General features: G+C 46.3%; 1 protein-coding gene across 1 annotated transcript in view; it reads right to left on the minus strand.

The window, feature by feature from the left end:
* The window catches only part of TPH2 (tryptophan hydroxylase 2), a 104,887-nt gene that overhangs the window by 55,921 nt on the left and 27,244 nt on the right, over window positions 1-21,722 (minus strand). The window contains exons 6-7 of the mRNA XM_006759735.2: window positions 12,492-12,688; window positions 9,122-9,257 (exon numbers count right to left, since the gene is read on the minus strand). Of these exons, the coding sequence (XP_006759798.1) occupies window positions 9,122-9,257; window positions 12,492-12,688 (333 nt within the window). The remainder of the gene's footprint in view (window positions 1-9,121; window positions 9,258-12,491; window positions 12,689-21,722) is intronic.

The following is a 21,722-nucleotide window of genomic DNA, read 5'->3' on the forward strand; positions in this document are numbered from 1 at the left end:
TAACATTAATTGCCCTAAAAACACTAACTGCAGCAAGAAAGGTTTTCCTTGATGCAAAGGCATTTAGTTGTACTATGCAATAAACATTGCAATATTAGTCACTAGTGTCCTGAATTATTTCCTAAGGGTGGACATTTACTCTTTGATTTGAAAAGAGTAAATTCCTGCTCACCAGGAATGAGCAGACGATACGCCCACATCAGATGGGCTGAATAACCAGGCATCCCAATGCAGCCTTGAATCTAGAACTCCTCAATGAAGTAAGTTTATGCTATGTTGAGCCAAGTACATTAGTATTTTTATTACTAGTGTGTTAAGCTCAAGATCTGATATGTAAACTGGAATGAATATTTTAAAATGTTTTCATTCAAGTATTTTTCAAAGGGATTTCTGGTGCAAAATTGCAATAGCTCTTTTGGAAAGACAAATATTGTACTGACTCAACCTCAGAGAATTGATGTCAAAAAGCATATTTTATATTTAAATTCCCAGTTGCTTCTCCCTGAACAATGGACGAGGGGTAAAGGGTTGTGCTATGGATGTATATTTCAACACTGCCTTGGGCCATGTTTTATGTTCCAAGGGGCATCAGCAGAGAATCATAGGCATCTGGTAACCTTTGCTCTCCAACCAGAAATCGAGATCAGAGTGGGTTTGACCTGTATTGAAGAGAACAAGGCTGGAGTTTCCTACATAGATATAGGAGTAATATGTTAGAAAATAGGGTCTTCTTGTCCTACCCCCTTCATTTCTGAGACCTCAGTCAGTCCATTAAGCTTTGAAGGAAAGCATGAAATTTGGCCCTAGGAAAATATGGTTTCATTAAACTGTGTTTCTAATTAAAGAGCTGCATTGCTAAGATACCACTGACCATCAGGACTCCCGTTATAATTGCAAAGAGTATACCCAAGTACGTGTGCACAATGGACATTCAGTTGGCAACTATTTAACATCCACCTCGCACAAAACACAAGTCTGTAGGAACCACGAAGATGAGAGACCACAGATCCCCTAGAAGGAAGTGCCAAGGGAAGAAAAGGCAAATGAACCAAGGCAGAGCTAGGAAGAGCAGGTTAAATAGAGCATCTGAAACTCAAAGCGCCCCCCTGAGGACCAGAGCCTGGTGTTAGAGACCAGACCAGGCCCCAACAGACCAGGGAGTGAGAGGAAGAGCCCAGCCTACAACTTGCTTCTCTTCCCAGGAGGCTCAAGACTTTCCTAAACTGAAGCATCACCACCCTCCAGCAAGAAGCGTCTACAGACAAATGAGGACATGTTCCTAAATGTCTGATCCACTCTCCTCCCTGAGGGAGGGGCACCCACCCATGTCAGACACGGACAACACATCCATCCACATGACAGTCCTGTAGGGATGTTGGGCAGAAGTTGCCAATCTCGTAGAATTACCTCGTGACACAGTATTTTGAATAGTTCAAACATAATTTAGATCGTGTCACAGAGTGGCATTGGTTTTAAAGGTAAGGCAATGAGCTTCCCTGCCTTTCGGGTGGGATCATAGGCAAGGTTAGTTACCCAAAAGAGAAGAAAATGTACATTTTTTAGCACCATGTGAGGTGTGTTTGGGGCTTTCTTTTTTCTTTACCTCCCTCCCTCTCTCCTTCTCTTTCTCTCATTTTAATAAGAGGAGGTGGGGGAAATCTTCCCGTTGCTTTTCCCAACTCTTCTTCAGCTTCACAATGAATAACAACTTTTTCATTCTGAAACTAACTTTATCCCCAAAACAAAACAGATGAGCAAAACAGGCTTCCCATTGCTGGGCGTGATTTGGAAAGAAGGCTATTCTCCAAGTAGTGGTCCAATAGCTTCAACTGGTGTCTACATTTCCACCATTAGAGGTTCATGGTTTTGCCCGAAGACACTGAAGTGCAAAAGTGCCTTATTCATAGAGGGATGCCCAGCATCGATCCCCGAAGTTAGAGTAAAGTTGTTGGGGTGAGTGGAGGACACTCACCAATAGAGGGCTGTAGCCCTTCAGAAAGAGGCCCGACTGCCACAGAGTGTGTCCCCAGGACTCCCCACGCTCCCTCACTCCACAGATTTCAGGGGGATCTGGGATCTGAGGATATCCCGAACCTGGCACATCCCGGTGGTGGTGCTGCTCATGGCTCCAGCCCACGTTGGACTCAGCTTTTACTTGTTTCTGTATTGCCTTCGCCAGCTGGCCTTGAGCTAATGACAGCCTTAGGAAGGAGACTGACGCATGAACAATCACCATGCAGTGTTGTAAGCACTGAAATAGAAGTAAGGCCAAGTGCCACAGGAATATCTAGCTCTGCCTACAAAAGTCTTCACAGAGAAGGTTGAGGCTGCGCTTTAATCCTAGAGGATGAAAGGATTTTACCAGAGCATTCAAGCAGAAGGAGCCACCTGTGTGGGGATGGAGGCATGAATCAGCAGGCTCATGGGGATGTTGAGAAGTCAGTGTGGTGGGAGCATAAGGTTTAGAAGAGGCAGAAAGAAAAGCAGAAGACATGTTTAATGAGATCAGATGTTTTCCCTGTATTAACAGGGAACCAACAGGGTTAAACAAGGGAAAGCTACATTCAGATTTGTGTTTTAGAAGGAAACAATGTCTAGAGATTGCTTCTAAGAGGAAGAAGTGTAATAATTAGCAGACAGCGCAGCAGTGTTAATGTGACCTGTCAGATTTCTTCTTCTAGAACAGTGGTTCTCACTGGGAGTCATGTTGACCCCCAGGGGACATTAGGCAATATCTGGAGACATTTTTCGTTGTCATATCTGCAGGACATCTAGTGGGTAGAAGCCAGGGATGCTGGCAAATATCCTAGGACAGCTCCCCACAGCAAAGAATTGTCTGGCCCAAAATATCATTTGTGCCGAGGTTGGGAAACCGTGTCCTAAGGGAAGATGAGGAGGCCAGAGAATGCAATATGGCACAGCGAGGCAAAAAGGAAACCAGGAGATAATGGGGCTTCTCAAACTTTTGCTCTGCCACTACCCACATGCTGGGTGATGCTCACATGCCCATACACCTAGGAACTCTAGATCTTTCCCTCTCATTTCACTGAGTGAGAGGGATGCTATTATTGGAATAACCTTGAATTTGACCTAATTGATTTTTTTAAAGGAAATCATTTGCAAACTTCAATACCCAATTAGTGACAAAGTTGCTTGTGATCACAGCTGATCAAAGCCTGCAACTATGCAACAGCCAAGTGCAGAATCACTGCCTCGGGTGCTGCTTAGAGAGAGAAAGAGCAAGAGGGTGTCCCAACTCCCACCAGCAGCAGCACCTTCAATCCAGGGAGAAGCACACAGAAAGCCCCTCCTCCCACCAAGAAAAGCAGGAGTCCCTGACTCTCCAGGACTTCCTCTATTGTCCTCCAGGCCAGAAAACTTTCCCCCAGGAAACCAACCCAACCTGGCATCATTTCTGAAATTCGAGTCCCATTCTCCGGCCAGATTGAGAGAATCCAGAGTCTAAAATGCAAATGCAGGCCAAAGACACGTTTAAAACACAACGTGTGTTGAAAGCAATGACACCAACATCCATTCTACACAGACTGAACAGGAAAAGGAAAAATTCCTTTTTCAGATAATGTCTTTTGTTGCTTTCACTCTCCTTTCTACCTGCGTCGCCAGGGGTCAACTTTGTCTCATTAGCACTGCCTCCACGGCAACAGCTCGGCAATTGAAGGCAGTTGTTTGGAAGCAGAGTATAAGCACCGCAGGCATTAGCCAAGCTGCACTTCACAAATTGGAGAATCTGCCCCCTTGTTGGTTTTCAATCGAGGAGATGGGATTTCATTGCAGAACAATGCCTGTGGAAGTGCTTGGGCAGGAAACGGCGCTTCCAGTATACTGTCCCATCGATGCAAACTGTGGCTGGTGAGGCACTTAGGACTTTGCAACACATAAGGATTCAAGGGATCGGTACTGAGGATTCTGTCTGCGTAGCGTGTTTCTGGAAGGATGCACTGGCAACTGGTGGCCGCTCCTCTAGGGAGGAGCAAGTGGGTGTCGAGGGGGCAGAGGAGAGAAAGAAACTCAGTGTTCACAGTGTGTATGTACCCTTTTGTAGCTTTGAATTCTGAATCATCTACATGGGTTACCTATTCATAAATAATAATGTTTTTTAAAGATAGGTATTTGAGCCCACCAATTCCAAAAAACAGCCCTAACTTAGCAAATCCCAAAACTCTGCTCATCTGTGTCATAGTAGGAGTCAGGGAAGAGGAAAACACTCAAATCTATAGTGAGCGCTTTAAATTTACTTCTGAATTTCAACCAGTATTTCCAGCTGCCAGAAGCTTCTCAGAACATCAGGAGGGCACCTCAAAAACAACATGTCCCAATCCCACTTCCTCCTTTCCCTCTTCCTTCCCTCTTCCCTCCAAGTAGGATCCTCCTCCAATATTCTCAGTCACTATTAGCAATAACTACCCATTTAGCTTCCTAATCCAAAAACTTTAGCATTACCTTAGGGACCCTCCCCTCTCCTCACCCCTATTACAGTCACCCAATATTGTTCATTCCATCTCAGTGATTCTTTGCACACAGGTGCCCTCTTGTCCTACCCCACTGACCCTTTCTAGTTCAACACCTTATAAACTAGATCCTTTCAGTGGAATGTGAGTTCCCTGTCTGTTTTTCCATCCAGTTCATTCTCCACACTTCCCTCTCCACAACCCCCACCGCGCCCCCCCCCCACCACCACCACCTCATTCTTCTCAAACAAGATTATCCAATCATGCCTAAGAACCTTGGATAGCTCCCTCCTGTCTACATAATTAAACCCAAAGGGCCTAGTTTGACAAATGACCGTTTACACTGAGGCCTGAAGAAACATTTCACCCCTCACACATAACCTGTGCTCTGGTCTCTCTGGTCTAATGAGCCTCGATCATTCACGCCTCTGCGTGCCTTTACAACTTTGCACTTACTGTCTCCCTGACTTGAAAGTTTTCCCTTGCCTTTGCACCCTGCCTTGTCCAAAAAAGAATTTCCTATCTCCCTTTCCAGATCCCCCACCCCCACCCCCCACTCAGTTCATACCTCTTGTGAAAAGCCTTTTGGGACTGCTCTCTCCTCTGTGCTCCTCTAAGACTTTGTACACAGCCCATTACAGCCCTCGCCACACTCTCTTATAATTATTTATGCTTCTATCTCCTCTGCCAGAATGTGGGCTGCTTTAAAAAACACCTGCTATATTTTATTCATCGCTGAATCCACTGCACCTCCCTGCTAGCATTGCACATAAATGTTTGCTGAATGAATAGGCTAAAAGTACTTCAATAAAAATGTAACACATTATCCCAAAATTTTATAGACCTCTGTGGCTAAAATCTCATTTCTTTGCCCTCTCACTCCGCACACAGACCAATTGGCACGCTATCACTGGTCTCAGGAGGGCCAGGTATTCAAAGGGAAGAACAAAGTGCCTGCTGTTTGTAAACAGGGCCATTTGTAAACCCTCTGGGCTAGATTTAGAGATTGCCTTTCCAACTCTGACAGCACTCCTTTGAGCCCTCACTCCACTCTAAGAAGCATTTCTTTTCCAAGTGTCTGGAGTCCTATAAGTAACCTTTGTTTACCCTGAAAACACTTCCAGGGAAGCTGAAAGGAGCTTAAAAAAAAACAATGTAGACTCTGTAGGGACCCACCTGGTCAGTGAGCTCCATGCCCACCTAAAAGGAGGAGGGGACTTCACAGGCTCAACTCCAATCTCTGCCTACTCGCTCCACCATCAGCTACTTAACTGCTTAAACCTCCAAGGGCTCTCCGCCCCCAGGGAGACCATGGCAGCCCGTTAATCACAAGATTTTTGAAGTAAAACAGCAGCATAAGTAAAGTGACAACCCCAGTGGCCTGAACAACAGCGGTCCTTTGGGTTCCTGGCCTCAATCCCAACAGTGGAGAGGGGCCACTCCCGCGAACAAGGAGCAATTCTCAGACACCAGCTGGGTGTCCTGTACGTAGAGCTCGGGAAGTATGTCTCAGCGCTGCGGCTGATGCAATGGTGTGAGCACACTCCACCATGACATGCTTCCTTGGCACACCAGGAAGTAGCAACGCCCGCCTGAACGAACTCCTAGAGCCACATGCACAGTACCCCAGCCTTTCAGCCATTGGTCGCCTGTAGCAACGTGTCTCCCTCTGATTGGTCCCCTCATGCTATATATACCCCTGTATTTCCACAATAAAACAGATCTGCGTCACCGAACCTGGTCTCCGGAGTCGTGCATGCAGATGCCCTAGAGTGTTGGGGCCCGTCGTCCTCACCCCCAAGGGACCCCCTGCTTCAGTGTCCTACAATTTAACTCCATGCTGACACTATCTACCCAGAGTCAGCATTGGGTTCCACAGGGTAAAGGCTCAGTCCTACAAGCCTGCCCTCCCCACCCACTTCAGACCCCAGTCACACAAGTCCAGGTTGTCGCTGGTGCTCTAGCCCAACCTGCTTTAGGTTGGAGGCTCCAGTAACACTGCCTTGGGTCTCAGACACCAGTCGTATTGTTACCTATGCTTCTGACTGACTGGCTATAAACCAGAAATTTCCTTGAGCTCCTCCTCAGGTTCGATTAATTTGCTAGAAAAGCTCACAGAACTCAGAGAAACATTTTATTTACTAGATTACCGGTATATTATCTTTTAAAATATGATAAAAAATATAGATGAGCATCCAGTTGAAGCAACATGTGGGGCATGTATGTAGGTGGGTTGAAGAGCTCCCCAGAAGCTCTCTGAACACCACCCTGTTGGGTTAGTACACAGGTATGACCGGTTAAATCATTGGCCATTGGCAACAGAGTCGACCTCCAAACCCTCTTCACTCCCAGAGGCCAGGAGAGTGGGTCTTAAAGTGCCACCCTCCAATCAGGGTTGGTTCCCCTGACAACCAGCTTACTTTGTTAGATGACCTAAGGGTTTCCCAAAAGCTACCTCATGAATATAACACGTGACATTCTCTCTCTCACCAAGGAAATTTTCAAAGGTTTTAGAAGCTCTGTACTAGAAATGGGGGCAAAGACCAAATATGCATTTCTTATTATAAATCACATTATTACAAATGGGTAACAAATTAGGTTAAAATTAGGATGAGGCACTCATTTGAATGGAGCACAGGGGGGCAGTGACAGCTCCCAACCTCGGTCTTTGTTTTTGCTCTTCTCTCTCCATCTGGAACGTTCCCCATGATCCAGTGTGGTCTCTACTCAAATGTCACCTCCCAAGAGGCTGCCCTAATGACTCAATCCAAAAAAGCATCTCACATCATCTGCTTTATCTGTCTTCATAGTATTTTTAGCACATCACTGCACTTTTACCTGCTACCATATTATCTACCTATCTCAGCAATTTTCAACCAGTGTGCCACAAGAATTTTTAAAACATGCAATACCTGACTATTTAGTCAAGGGCACCGACCTCTCTTCCCGTTGACTGTCAACTTTAAAAAATGACGACAGCCAATACAACAATAGCCATTCTCTGTGAACAAATCAAAAACTATACCTATTTTTTGTCATATCAGCAAAAAATATATTTTCTGGTGTGCCGCAGAATTTTAGTAATTAGTTTATGTGTGCCATGAGGTAGAAAGGGTGGAAAGTCGTTGCTCTCTTTACTAGTATATGCTGTCCGTTGTCTCTCCCATCCTTCCAGGAGGGCAGGGACCTTGTCTTGTCCCCAGACTACCCAAGCACATAGTAGTCTTCCAATACATGTTTTTTGGAAGCATAAAAAGAAGTATAATTCAGAGCACTCAAGTACTTTACACTTTCCGGGAAGCAGTAAGACACAGTTTAACATGTTAAAAGCTAGCATGGTTAAAAACATGGAACAGGTGGGTAATAAGAAGAATGAATGGCAAATTTTCTGAAGGAGTGACTGTGAACAGGATGGTGAGAGAGTGTTTGCCAGAGAAGACAAACACTGTTCACCTTGAATGCAGTGGAAATTTCAGAAAGTTCGAGAAAAGGACCTACAGTGTTTTACACTAAGAGAGTGTACAATGCCATGTGTCATGAGGCCAAGTCATTAACAAGAAGGGGTTCACAGCTTGCCCTCGGGTCCCCATGATAGAGCAGCATAGCATCATCACTCGCTTCTCTCTGCACACCTAGCCCACTCAAAGCATACCTAGCCCACCCACTGCACACCTAGCCCACCCACTGCACACCTAGCCCACACACTGCACACCTAGCCCACCCACTGCACACCTAACCCACCCACTGCACACCTAGCCCACCCACTGCACACCTAGCCCACCCCCTGCACACCTAGCCCACACACTCACTTCTCTCTGCACACCTAGCCCACCCACTGTCCAGGATAAAATCCCAAAGACGAATTCCCTTGAGGAAACCTGACAGAGCTCAAGAAGAATCACAAACACCACATGAATCTAGAGAGGGGTGGGTAGGGCGGAGGAGCGTGCAGAAATCTAGGACGGCAGGGAGAGCATGGCACAGAGTTCTGAGTTTGGGGGTGATGTGAGGACCACAGGAGTGGGGGTGAGTGTGAGAGGAGCCTGCTCCTACAAGAGGCATGCATGTCAACGTTAGCTTTGCCTCTCCTGCCTGTGTCTTCTCATCAGTAAAAGTGGAGAAAATAACAGTACCTACTCCATAGGGTTGCCATGTGGATTAAATGAGTGGATGAGCCTGACTGGTGTGGCTCAGTGGTTGAGCGTCGGCCTATGAACCAGGAGGTCATGCTCGATCCCTGGGGTGGGGGGAGGCGTGCAGGAGGCAGCCGATCAATGATTCTCTCCCATCATTGACGCTTCTATCGCTCTCTCCCTCTCCCTTCCTCTCTGAAATCTATTTAGAAATCCCCTTTTTTTTAAATGAGTTGATGAGAGCAGAGCCTGCAAGGTAGGAATTATCCCGATTATTGGAATTTCCGCGTTTCTTTCAATGAAACGTTGTCTATATGGACCATGACTTTATGAAAGCTACACGTGACTCTCAGAGGCCCTGTGTGCCCAGTTGAGGAGCCTGAGCATCCAGTAGCTCTTCCTTCTCGGGTGAGTGCTGTGCCCCTCACTGGCCAAAGGGTGAAGTCAGGGGGGAAAGATGGCCTGGTCACTTCAGTGTGGTATCTCCCGCCAGCCCAGGCTCCCCGTGTGGGTACTCACGGTTCCGGGGTGTAGAGGGGGTCCGAGCCGTGCCGGATATACTGGGTGCAGTGGAACACCCTATAGGCCAGTCCCGCCAGGAAGTCTCTCGGACTCAGGTATCCAGCCACCGGCCTCACCATGAAGCCAGATCTTTCTAAAGAGGCAACAGAAAGAGCCAACTAAATGCTAAACCAACAGGACTTGCTGGGCCAACAAGGGCTTTCTGTTATTTATAAGGGTGTTCTGGAAACCAAGTAATCAAGGTCCTACACCTCTTGACAATTGAATGACATACACAGTTGACCCTTGAACAACATGGGTTTGAGTGCCCAGGTTCATTTACACGTAGATTTTTTTTCAATAAATACAGTCAGCCCTTTCTATCCACAGGTTTCACACTCACAGATTCCACTAACTACGATCAAAAAACCTATTGTCACAGTCCCCGCCGTGTTTTCCCAACCGCAGATCAAAAATCCTGTTTGATCTACAGTTGTTTGAATCCGGGATGGGAGGGGCCAACTGTAGAGTCAAGTTACATGTGATTTTCGACTGTGCAGGGGGCCCCTGGATTGCTCAAGGGTCAACTGTACTGCTAACAGCTATCACGTCAGTGGCTTCTGATTACTAAACTGCACTGTCGAGTGATGGTTTCCAGGGGAACAAGACATCTATGAAAATGGAAAGAAAAGGTGAAAAAAGATTGAAGGATTTAAATACAGAAGCCAATTTAGGACCAGAAGGCTCGAATACACGGGAGAGAATTACAATCTAAAGTGATGCTTACCACGTATTACCTGGTATCTTTCTAAACCACCACCCTTCACACCCCACCCCCATCCTCCCCTCTTCGTCCCCCAGGTAGGGATCCCTCCTTCGGGTATGTGGTCAGTTAACAGCTCATTTACTCCCTTCACTAGCTTCATGGAATCAATTCACATCCCAGCTTCCTACTGTCAATACCACCTAACTCCTTCATTCTGTATTATTGTTTCTGTGATATTATGAAAACAGTCACAGCAATTACTCCAATTTGAAGAGGGACATGAAAGCCCTACATGCTTTATTGGTTTATAGTAAGAGGGAATCAAATAAGCAGAATATAATAAAATCTATGAAACCGCTCTATGCTGCCAGCTCAGTTAGGCTATGGGTGGATCGTCAGCGTCTCGGTTAAGGGCTACCTCCTGCTTCTTCCTGGTCAAGGCCCAGAGCATTTACCACAGGAAGGCCTGTCTTCCCTCGGACACCAGCACACCAAAGGCTCCCGTTCTGAAAACCTCCCCGCATTAGGAGAGCACCTTAGAATGTCCCGAAATGGTTTATAAGGACAAAAAGCAATTAAGCTTATAAAACCAGTCTCCGTGGAGTTTCTGGTGTCTGCGTGGACATTACCCTGTCCTCAGGCCTCCTCAGACCCCTCATTCTAACAGTATTCTGCTCATGCCAAAGCTCCCGCTTTGGATTGCTCCCCATTGGATATCAAAAAGATGAAGTGTATTTTCTCCTTTTTCTATTTTGTATCCATTAAGCCAGTGTGTCCCACTCATGGGGGACATGAGTGTGGTACACAGAGGAACAGTCTTTATTTTAATAGTTATGTACTTTATTTTTATATAAATTGTTAAAAAGATATACCTATCACAGCAAGAACTTTGAATTTGTGGATACCATTGCTTAAAAAGTGTTCTTTTAAAATAAATTACATATTTTAAAAGTCAGTCGATTAAAAGCAATAAAAACACTGACATCATGCTTGCTATGAACCAATGAGTGATGCAAACCACACTCCCAGTATCCAGTTCACCAAGGGTCATGAAAAACAGCAATAAAAACAATAACAACAGCAATAATAGTAATCACTAAGACTCCGCTACATTTAATGTGTGTCAAGCAATAATGTTAGGGCTTTAGGTTATATGGGTTAGTTTCCCCTCCCAACCCTGGTGAGCTAGATAATAGTATTATCTTCATTCACAGAGAAGAAACCCAGAGGCACAGAGAGGGTAAGGTAACTCATCTGAGGCCACAGAACTAGGAGCCGGCAGCACACAGGCTCCGCCAGGATCCGTGCTATACGCTATGCCACCTCTCACAACACAAACGCTAAGCTGGGAGACAGATATGGCAAAACGCGTGGGATGGTGTTCCAATTCCAGGGGTTTGCGAACAATGGTGTAAGAAGCAAACCCCGCAGGTGAGCCATCAGGCCCATGGTAAATATGTAATATGCACATAGCTCCGTGGGAAACAAAACGGGCACGTCAGAGGCAGGGCTTTAGGGGAAATGTCATCTGGTTAAACAATATAACAAAAGCTGATTCCCCATCTCTGACCCTCAGTAACACACACCGTGGGTGGTGCTCACCCTCCCTGGTGCTGGGTGTGGTGCTCAGGTACCAGCTGTCAGACCACACCCACCTCCCTCCTGACACTCCGGTGATCTAGGAGAGCTCAGCACGGCTGTTACGGTCAGGATTCATAGAGGAGCAGGATTTGCCCTGAGCCTCAAAGAGTAGGTAGAATCGGAGTAGGTGAAAATGGGCTGACTTGTCTAGCCAGGGGCAGAGCCTGAGCAAAGGTGTGAGGGCCCACAGCTGGAACAGAGGGCTGTGAGCAGCTCAGTCATAGCAGGAGACAAACTCGGAAAGCTGGGTCAGGGCCTTGAATTGAGGCTGAGCATTTCAGAACTTGACCATGTAAACCAGACCCAGCACACTGTGGCCTGTAGTCCAAATCCCGCTGGCAGCCTGTTTCTGTATACCCATGAGCTGGGAACAGTTCTTACATTCTTTAACCGTCATATTTAAATGGTTATAGAAGTACCTAAATAGGAGCCTTCATTTTGCCTCTCAGCCCACAAAGCCTAAAATATTTACCATCTGGCCTTTTACAGGTGGGGGCGGGGGGGAACAGTTTGCCAACCCCAATAAAACAAAGGAGAGGCACTGATATTTCTGAGCAGAGATGCCAGGAAGAAAGTCATGCGATAGGGAGCTTTATCTGGAAGCAGTGGACAGGGGAGTAGAGGGGGGAGGACATGGGCGTCGAGGTTATAAAGTGAAGGGGACTTCAACTTGAGTGGTGGCATTGGAGTGGTAAGAAAAGGGCGTTCACAATGGGTCACAAAGTTCGAGTGGTAATACTTAAGAGGCTATGGTAAGCTGAATAATGGCCCTCAAAAAATATCCGTGGCCCTTAATCCCCTCCCTGAACCTGTGAATATGTTTCCTTACATGGCAAAGTGGACTTTGCAGATGTGCTAAGGATCCTGACATGCAGAGCTCACCCTGGGTTATTCAGGTCCCCCGAGTCAGAGGAGGACATGGGTGTTCTTGGAGGGCAAATGAGGATGCTGGCCGGGACGGAAGCGTGTGTGAAGCCTTACCTTTCAGAAACACGGAGACATCCTCAAGCTGAGGCACGTTGTCCTCCCTGTAGCCACAGTATTTAGTCAGCAGAGGGAAGTTTTTCAAATACTCCCGGCAGGCGTGGGTGGGATAGAGTTTGGAGAGCTCCCGGAATACAACGCCCCAAGTTTTCGTTTCTTCCTCCGTGTACTCCACCCTGGGGATGGGCTGGCCACTAGGCAGGAGAGAAGACGAATGAATGACTCGAGCTCTGGGTCACTGACTTCAGTGCATGCTCGCCTTCATACCTATCGCAAGTCAGATTCTTACAAAGTGGGACACCTGAGTGTCTAAAAGGATCCCATCGGTATTATTATTATGTTTTAATATATTTTTATTGATCTCTGAGAGGAAGGGAGAGGGAGAAACACAAAAACATACATGGTGAGAGAGAATCATCAATCAGCTGCCTCCTGCATACCACCCCACTGGGGACCAAGCTAGCAACCCGGGCATATGCCCTGACCGGGAATTGAACCGTGGCCTCCTGGTTCATAAGTCGACGCTCAACCACTGAGCCATGCCAGCTGGGCCCATCAGTATTATTTTTTAGAATTAAGTGCTAACCTTCTAAAATTGTGCTTTCAGACTTCCATGTGAATGGTTTGATTAAGTTACAGCTTCCCCTCTCCTTATGGAAATTTGATAAGATTTATGTTCTTACTCTGAGATCAGTAACAAGTAAGAGTTCTGGGTTGGAAGGAATGGTTTCGGTACAAAGCTATGCTCTGAGAGCCTTATCAGCAATCGCCTGACAACAATAACAAATGAATGTTGTCACTTGAAAATAAAATTGCCTGTGAGTTCTCTGTCCCGTGTGGGGAACTCACCCCGATCTCCAAATGTAATTTTAGGAATATTTGTCCAGTGAGAAAAACATCTGAGACACACTAATAGACTATGCTAAGTTTAAAACTAGGAGTTTTGCAAACTGCAAAAAAGGAGCATTTATTACACATCATGCTGAGACACGTGCACATTAAGCCCCTCAGTGGAGGAGAGGGGTCAGCAAGCTTTTCTGTAAAGGGCCAGAAAGTAAATATTTTAGGCTTGTGAGCCATATAGTCTCTGTCACGACTGTTCAATTCTATCATTGGATCTTGAGAGCAGCCCTAGACAGTACATAAACAAATGAATGTAGCTATATGTTTGCTTACATATTATCCATATTGTTTTGCATTTTATTTTTCAGTTGCAGTTTACATGCAATATTAGTTTATATTAGTCTCAGGTACATAGCTCTATGTCCTAATAAAACTTTCTTTACAAACACAGGCAGTGGACTGGAGTGGTCAGGGAGAGCTTCCTGGAGGAGGTACAACATAAGCGGAGCCTTGTTGGCCAGGTGTGACCTGCAAGTTCACAACAGGAAGAAAGGAGGGAAAGAAATGCTGTTCTAACAGTAGCCAGCAGCCATGAGGAGGGAGCACAGCTCCTGCTGCAACCTGGAAGGGAACACAGACATGAGCTTTTGCAAACTATTGCTTGAGGTTCCAGAATCTGAATTTAGCTTCTGATTAAAATACCTGTTTGGAAAGTGAAATTAGGGTTTGAGAAAACCTCTCACGACATGCTCAACAGCCACCTGCAGCGCTCCCCTCTGCCTACCCTGGCCACTTTCCAGGAATTCAGCCCCTGAAGTCGGCAAATATACACACACAATGTATGGAAGCCCAAACATATACCCTGAAAACTAGGAATTCTACCCCAGCAGTCCACATAATCCCGCCTGTGGCAGCAGCCACCACAGGAGCCTGTGCCCAGGCAGCAGCAGGCACTCAGGGATGCTGCGGGGCATCTTCCACCAGCTGAGACCACCCCCCAGCCCTCCCCACTTCCCACCCCTCCACCTCTGCCCAGAGGTAAAATGGGGAAAGAGAACCACAGCCAGAGTAGGCTCGCAAACTGCCCCCTGCCCCCCACCCTCTACATACTCAATGTTCTTGCCAAAATGCTTTCTGTTTAAAATTCAGGTAAAATTGTGGTTCCCACTACCCCAATTTTTTTTTAATCCTCACCTGAGGATAATTTTTTCCATTGCTTTCTAGAGAGAGTGGAAGGAAGGGAGGAAGGGGGAGAGAGAGGGAAAAAATCAACATAAGAGAGACACATCAATTGGTTGACTCCTGCATGCTCCCTGACCAGGGGCAGGGGAGCAAACCTGTAACCCAGGTATGTGTCCTTGACCAGGAATCGAACCCACGACCCTTTGGTGCGCAGTCTGATGATCTAACCACTGAGCAACACCAGCCAGGGCCCCAATTTCTCTTTTTTATTAACTGCAGTACATAAAGGATGAGGGGATAACACACATGAAAGAGAGAACCAGACATTAACATTTGCTTTTTCTAACTACCAAGGGGAGGGCTGATACAAACCAAATTAGAACAAGATTCGCATTGTTTAAATCTGGTTGCTGATAGCAAATAAATTACAACCTGGCGAATATTGGCTGAGAAGGTCAAGACTGCTAAGACTTAGCATCTGGATGAGTTCAGAATGAAAGCTTGAAATGGACAGATCAAAAAAAAAATAGAAAGGACATAGGAAATAAATATATAAACGGTCCAGGAAATTCAACAAAATCAATTTGAGTCGGGTAAGCCAATACAGCTCATCAGAGCTTTGCACAGTCGGAAGGTAAGAAGGCAATGAGGCTGAAACGATAAATGAAATATTGAGAAGTCATTTGAAAAGAATCGTTAGGTCAAACTTTTCCCTTTGACACCAATCTGCAAACATGCCGCCTTTCAGAGGGGAGCGGGCCATGTCCCACAGGAAGCAGCAGAAGGAAAACAAGTGTGAGTTAGGGGATAAAGAAGGGCGCACAGATCTGTCACTCAGTAATGAATGCCTGGTGTTGCAATCTTGGACATGCAGATGGTCATGAATATTCTCAGTTGTTGCTGCTTGTTTGTCCTGCCTGAGTAGCTAACTAGCCTGCTCTTCTGAGTGAATGGCTGATGCCGCATTGCACTGCTACCTGGATCGACCGCAGGTAAGTCTGACTGCCCGTCCCATCACAAGATGGCTCACACTGCTCTGACCCCACCCTCCCCCCGGTCATCTTTAAGGGAAATGTTTAAAAATCAGCTTCACCACAAAGTAAAGGCTAGTTTTATCCATTTAATTTCTATTTAAAATATCCAAAATACAGAAAAAAAATAAGAAATTTCCCATTTTTCTACGGAGTTAATACAGGGATATAATATTAGCTCATCTTTGAAAGCTAACTGTGGTGCCAGACAATTTTTTAAGGCTAAGTGTTTTTATATGAATTAACCCATTAGACTCTCCCAGCAACTCCATGAGGTAGACACTATTATTATCTCTATCTGCAGATGAGGAAATTGAGACGCAGAGAGATTAAGCTATTTGCCTAGAATCATAGTGTCAAGTTTACCACTCAGTCAGTCTGGCTGGAGACTTGATTGACTAGTACATACCAATAAAATAAAAAAGGTATTCCAGCCCTAACTGGTTCGGCTCAGTGGATAGAGTGTCGGCCTGCAGACTCAATGGTCCCGGGTTCGATTCTGGTCAAGGGCATGTACCTTGGTTGAGGGCACATCCCCAGTAGGGGGTGTGCAGGAGGCAGCTGATTGATGTTTCTCTCTCATCGATGTTTCTGGCTCTCTATCCCTCTCCCTTCCTCTCTGCAAAAAAATCAATAAATTTTTTTTTTAAAAAAAAGGTATTCTTAGCACCAACTTACTTTCACATGCCAAACTAAAACAAGGTTTGTGAGTATGTATGTTCATATGTAAAAATCGCATATACAATGATATGTAATCATGATGCTCATGTATATTTGTAGATCACATAATTTTGTAGATACTTTCCTATCTATTCACTCATTGAACCTTCTCAGTAAGACAGGGATGTAGTGCTGGGTTCCCCTGCAGAATAAACCTGTGCTTAAGGAACAAGGAATGCAGGAACACCTGTGTTCTTTTCCTCTACACTTTGAGATTTGTAGTCATGGAGAAAATCAGAATTTATGGCACTTGCTTGTACTTTGGATTCATGGGGTTTTGTCACTCGTATGTGAAAAAGATGACAGAACAGTGTCCTGGTCATTTTAGGGCCTAGGATACACACGCATGTATCATTACGCACTTGTCTGTGAATAAACATTATAATGCATATATTTCAATGTCCTAAAACACTCCTCTGGTCCAAAACTAATGTCACTTAAATACTCCATGTTCTAGAGAAAGCCCCAGCAGCTGGAGCCAACCATCTCCCTGGAGGTCTTGTTAAGCAGCAGCAGAAATGGCCCTACCGCCCACAAAGTCCTCTCCATCGCCCACGCCAGACCCCACCCACCAGTCTGAACAGAGAACCAGGGATGTGTAGGGTGGTGAGGAGGCCAGGGGTGGAGGGAAACGCCGGTTCTTTCCCCTTCCCTGCGTGAGGAGGGCGGGCTGCGCCACAAAAACCCTTTACAAGGACTGCGGATGCCCTAGAAGTGGAGTCTGGCATCACGTGGCCCACTGGGCTCCCGCTGAGCGGCAGGGGCACAGGCGGTCCCTGTGCTGGCGCAGAGGGAGCAGTAACGAGCTAGTCCTGGGGTTGTGTCTGGAAGCCTGGGAGTCTGGCAGGCTGTGGGGAGGAGGGGTTCCTGTAAACATGGAGCCTGCTGCCCAGCGAAATCTAAAGATTTCCATGGGATCCAATGTGGTGTGCCAGAAGGAAGATGGGGAAGCCTCACCCCTCCAGTTTGCTAAGTTCTTAGGAGACAGAATGCCCAGGGTCCCATCACCCCTGAAGAAGAGGCACTGATGGGCAGGTGTGTGGGGAGTGCCCAGCTGTGGTGCCCACCTTGGAGAGGGACTGGAGGTGTGACCACTGGCAAGGTCAAGGGGATGCGTAGCTGCAGGGGTGGGGGTAGAGGGACTGGTCTCGCCCCAAGAAAAGTGCATAGAACACTGTGCAGAGACCATTTCAACAGAGATCACCCCATCAGAAAGAGTCTGTCTGAACCAGGGTGATGTGGACTCTGGCCTGTCCGCCTATGACATTCTAACAATCCGATAAAAACCCCTCAACTGCCCCCCTTCCTCCTGAACCCCCGCTCCAGAGGAACTAGGTCCTGGAAGAAAGGAGAAGGTATCTCGGTAGCAGAGCGCACACACACACTACCAATAACGTGTGTGGGGGGAGAGGGGGGAAGGGATACACGTTGAATCAAGTTTGATATTAATCTTTTTTTAAATGAACGGGACTAGGTCTTAAATACCCAAATGAGACTGCACTAATAATTGAAAATGACAGGAAATTAGACGTTGCTAGGAAACTAGCTCCCCAGCAGGAAAGTAGGATTCAACACAATACAGTGGAGCGCAGTGAGCAGGGAAAATAAAACCATCTGATGTCGGTATAAACCCCAACAAGATGAGACTCTTCAAGAAACTCATTATACCTAGACATTATCATCGGGTCCCTAGGGAGTTCCTCCATTTAAATGGGATTCGTTGGGATCTGGAATTCTCAACAACTACCACGATTAGTCACAGATCTCTAAGTCACCGGAGAAAAGCAGATGTCACTCTCAGAGGCTTCCGCTCACGGCAGATCCCGCCCCCTGGCCAAGGAAGGCGGAGGCCTTAGAGCAGGGGTGGGCAAACTTTTTGCTGCCCCCTGGCCAAGGAAGGCGGAGGCCTTATAGCAGGGGTGGGCAAACTTTTTGACTCAAGGGCCAGCCACAATGGGTTCTTAAACTGGACCGGAGGGCCGGAGCAAAAGCATGGATGGAGTGTTTGTGTGAACTAATATAAATTCAAAGTAAACATCATTACGTAAAAGGGTACGGTCTTTTTGGGTTTTTTTAGTTTTATTCATAGTTTGCCCACGGCTGCCTTATAGACACCACAGGGAACCAGTGCTCACCAAGATGTACCAGGAGGAGGACGAAGGCGGTCACGGTGGGGATTGCGGCTTGACAATGGGAAAAGCTCCCAGGTGCCCGATGTTACTCAGAGATGACGAAGAACTCTGTAAGAAGACACTACAGGCCGTGGGAGGCCCCTTTCTGCCTGGAAGGTTAAACACCACTCTTCCTTGAGGCAGGGGGGTGCTTCTGAAACACCTGTCTTGTCCCTGCAGCGAGGAGAGACTGGAAAGTGCACAGACAAACCTCATGGCGGGGCCGGAGGGAGAGCAGGTACAGATAGTTCTGCTACGGAAGCCCTGAGCTTCTTAGAGCAGAGCTGTTCAACAAAGCCATTCTGACACTGGAATCCAGGGAGGCATACCCCACTGAGGTGGAAATGCTGGGGTTCTGTACACAGCCAGGTGAATAAGCAACAATGCTTTCATTTGATTTGACTATTTGTTTGATCCTCTCCCCGAGCGGGTCCAACAGCAAGCTCGTTCCCTTCTATGTGTCTTTTTTAATTTGGTGGGGTTGGGAAAGATGTGATTATGGGGTGTGTCCTGGCGGCCTCCTGGAGCCCTTGCTGTGAGCACGCCTAATGTGAGATGCAATTTCTCTGCTTGTGTTATCTTTAGAGAAGCCCCGGTGTTGGCAAGCACTGCACTTACTCAGCAGAGGAAGATGTGACAGGCTGCAATTGATAGTATTTACATCAAGATGATAAGACTGGCTGAAACACAACGCGGATTGTGTTCTTTGAAAACAGCTGGATTTCCTTGGCGGGAAGGACCAAACAGAGCAGAAGGTACACAGAGAATTGGTTAAGGGGACGGGTGAATCTGATAGAAATAGTTAGGAGTGAACTCATTTTCTCTTTTATTTCATTTTGTGTTCCTAGGGGCAGGAGACGCCTGACTTATTCAGGAGCTGCTCATCTGCCTGGAATAGACTGTCTCTCTCAGCGCTGCCTCATCTTTTCTCTCCCTCCCCATCTTAGACATTTCTCTCTTGATTGACATTTCCACCTGGGGATGGCAGCAGGAAACGGAGAGGAGGTGAAGGTGAAGTTCCATCAACTTTGCAACTCATTAACAATCAGCAGATCCTCCAAGGCTCTAGCCTGCTAGAGCCTTCGGAGAAAGATTATGGGGAAAGGAAGGTAGGAGGTCTCTATCTTTGTTGCTCCTTGAACTATGAGACGAATGTGCCGAACTATGCTCCTCAATGAGCATACCCTGAATTCTACACCATCCCCAAAGAGCTATCTGTAATTCATCGTCTTCCCTGCCCATCCAAGAAAGCACAGAAGAGTATAGAACAGCGACGTTGGCGTTATTCTAACATAATTATAGAATAATCTTTATTTTGGCCTAATTTAATTTAAAAGAAACATTTAGCATTCACAAAATTTGCTGTTTGTTACATGTCTTACAACTGAGGTGACACAGCAGTGTGCAGAAATGTCAGTCAGTTCTTATGACTCTTACTCTAGCTGGGAACCACAGTGTGGCCCGGTACTCTGGTGGTTGGTACCACCATCATGAACTAGTACCACCTGCAGCCAGGCATCTCCAGATGTAGTCAGTGAGTGTCCAACAGGAAGATGGCTTATGTCCCTGAGACTGGGAAAAATGTGGCCACGCCCTAGCCTGTTTGGCTCAGTGGATAGAGCGTTAGCCTGCAGACTGAAGGGTTCAGGGTTCGATTCCCACCAAGGGCTCATGCCCGAGTTGCAGGCTCCATCCCCAGTGTGGGGCGTGCAGGAGGTAGCCAATCAATGATTGTCGCTCATTGTTGATGTTTCTATCTCCCCCTCCCTCTCCTTTCCTTTCTAAAATCAATAAAAATATATATGGGTTTTTTTTAAATGTGGCCACAGGCCAGGAAAAAAAAATATGAATATATATATGTATCCTAAGTGGAATGGATGGATTCCATTATAGTTATACCATAAAGCAAATGCCTTTTTTTTCCTACTGATTTCTAAGAGTCCATGAGAAAACTCTAAGGCTCCCACATTTGATAAAATTACACTTCAGAATTCAGACCATAATGGACACTCAGTCTATATATATAAACGGCTAAGTGACCAGCCAACCAGCCGACCGGCCAGTAGGTATGACACGAACTAACCACCAGGGGGCAGACTCTCAACGCAGGAGCTGCTGAGTGACAGCAACTTTGCAAAGTGCCCTCTCGTACTTTGGGACCCCTCCAGGGATGTCAGACTGCCGGTTTCGGCCCGATCCTCATAGGCCAGGCTGAGGGACCCCACCTGCCGGGGGGACCCCACTCACTCCACAGACGCCCTTTGAACCCTGGAGCTGCCTCAGGTGCAGCCAGCCAGGGAGGGACTGGGGAGGTTGGCTCCAGGGTATGTCCAGCCCATCTCATCCAGTACCGCCCCACCGGCCACCTTCTAATTAATTTCCTTTCAATGTGCACAAATCCATGCACTGGGCCTCTAGTAAGTTTATAACAAAATACTATCAGTAATACCTAAGGGTAAAAAAGAAGTAAAATTTCTTAAAATATTACTTAAAATATTACTCTGCCCCATTACAATATATGCTTCTTGAAAACAGGGATTTTTGTTTGCTTTGCTCATTTTTATATCTCTGCCACCCAGAGAAGAGCCTGGAATACATAGCTGTTCAGTAAATAATGTTTGTGGAATAAGTAAATCAACCAATTAGGCCAAAACAAGCCACAGATTAAAAGGTTGAGAAAAATTGTAGTTGTTCATCAGACAATCTTGAAGATAGGTACTCATCTTACTTCATCTCTGCTTCATATACTTTAATTGCTATGGAAAAAGCAGCTCAAAGACTTTGAAGTTTTAATCAGATTGCTGGTAGCTTCATTTATCCTTACGTACTGCATAGTTTACAAGTAAGGTTTCCTTTTTTCTAATGATCTCAACTCCGGTTTCCTAGGCACTGTCACCCATCACACTTGCAGCCAAAACTTTTATCAGGAAAGAAAGCAGCATCTACCAATCCAAAGGGACATAAAAGCCAAGCCTAACTAAACACAGACATGTTTCCTTGGCTGGACATCTTAACGAATGAACTTTCAAATATATGTTCAAAACATAGGGCATGAAGATTGAATATTATTTTTCAAAAAGGAAACTCACGAATCACTACAGTGACTTAACAACCAGCTGAGCTGTACCAAGCTTTCCAATCATTCAAGTTGTCTGACATAAAGTAGCTCAATAGGGTTCATTCGATGAGGAGACTGGCGGCCTGCGTCAGCTCAGCTACGTGAGGAACCGTCAAGGCGCATATTCATTTCCAGCGGGCCCCCTAGGCCAGTCAGGGAAAGA

Source organism: Myotis davidii, unplaced genomic scaffold (assembly GCF_000327345.1).
Source record: "Myotis davidii unplaced genomic scaffold, ASM32734v1 scaffold54, whole genome shotgun sequence".
In the NCBI taxonomy this organism is placed as follows: Eukaryota; Metazoa; Chordata; class Mammalia; order Chiroptera; family Vespertilionidae; genus Myotis; species Myotis davidii.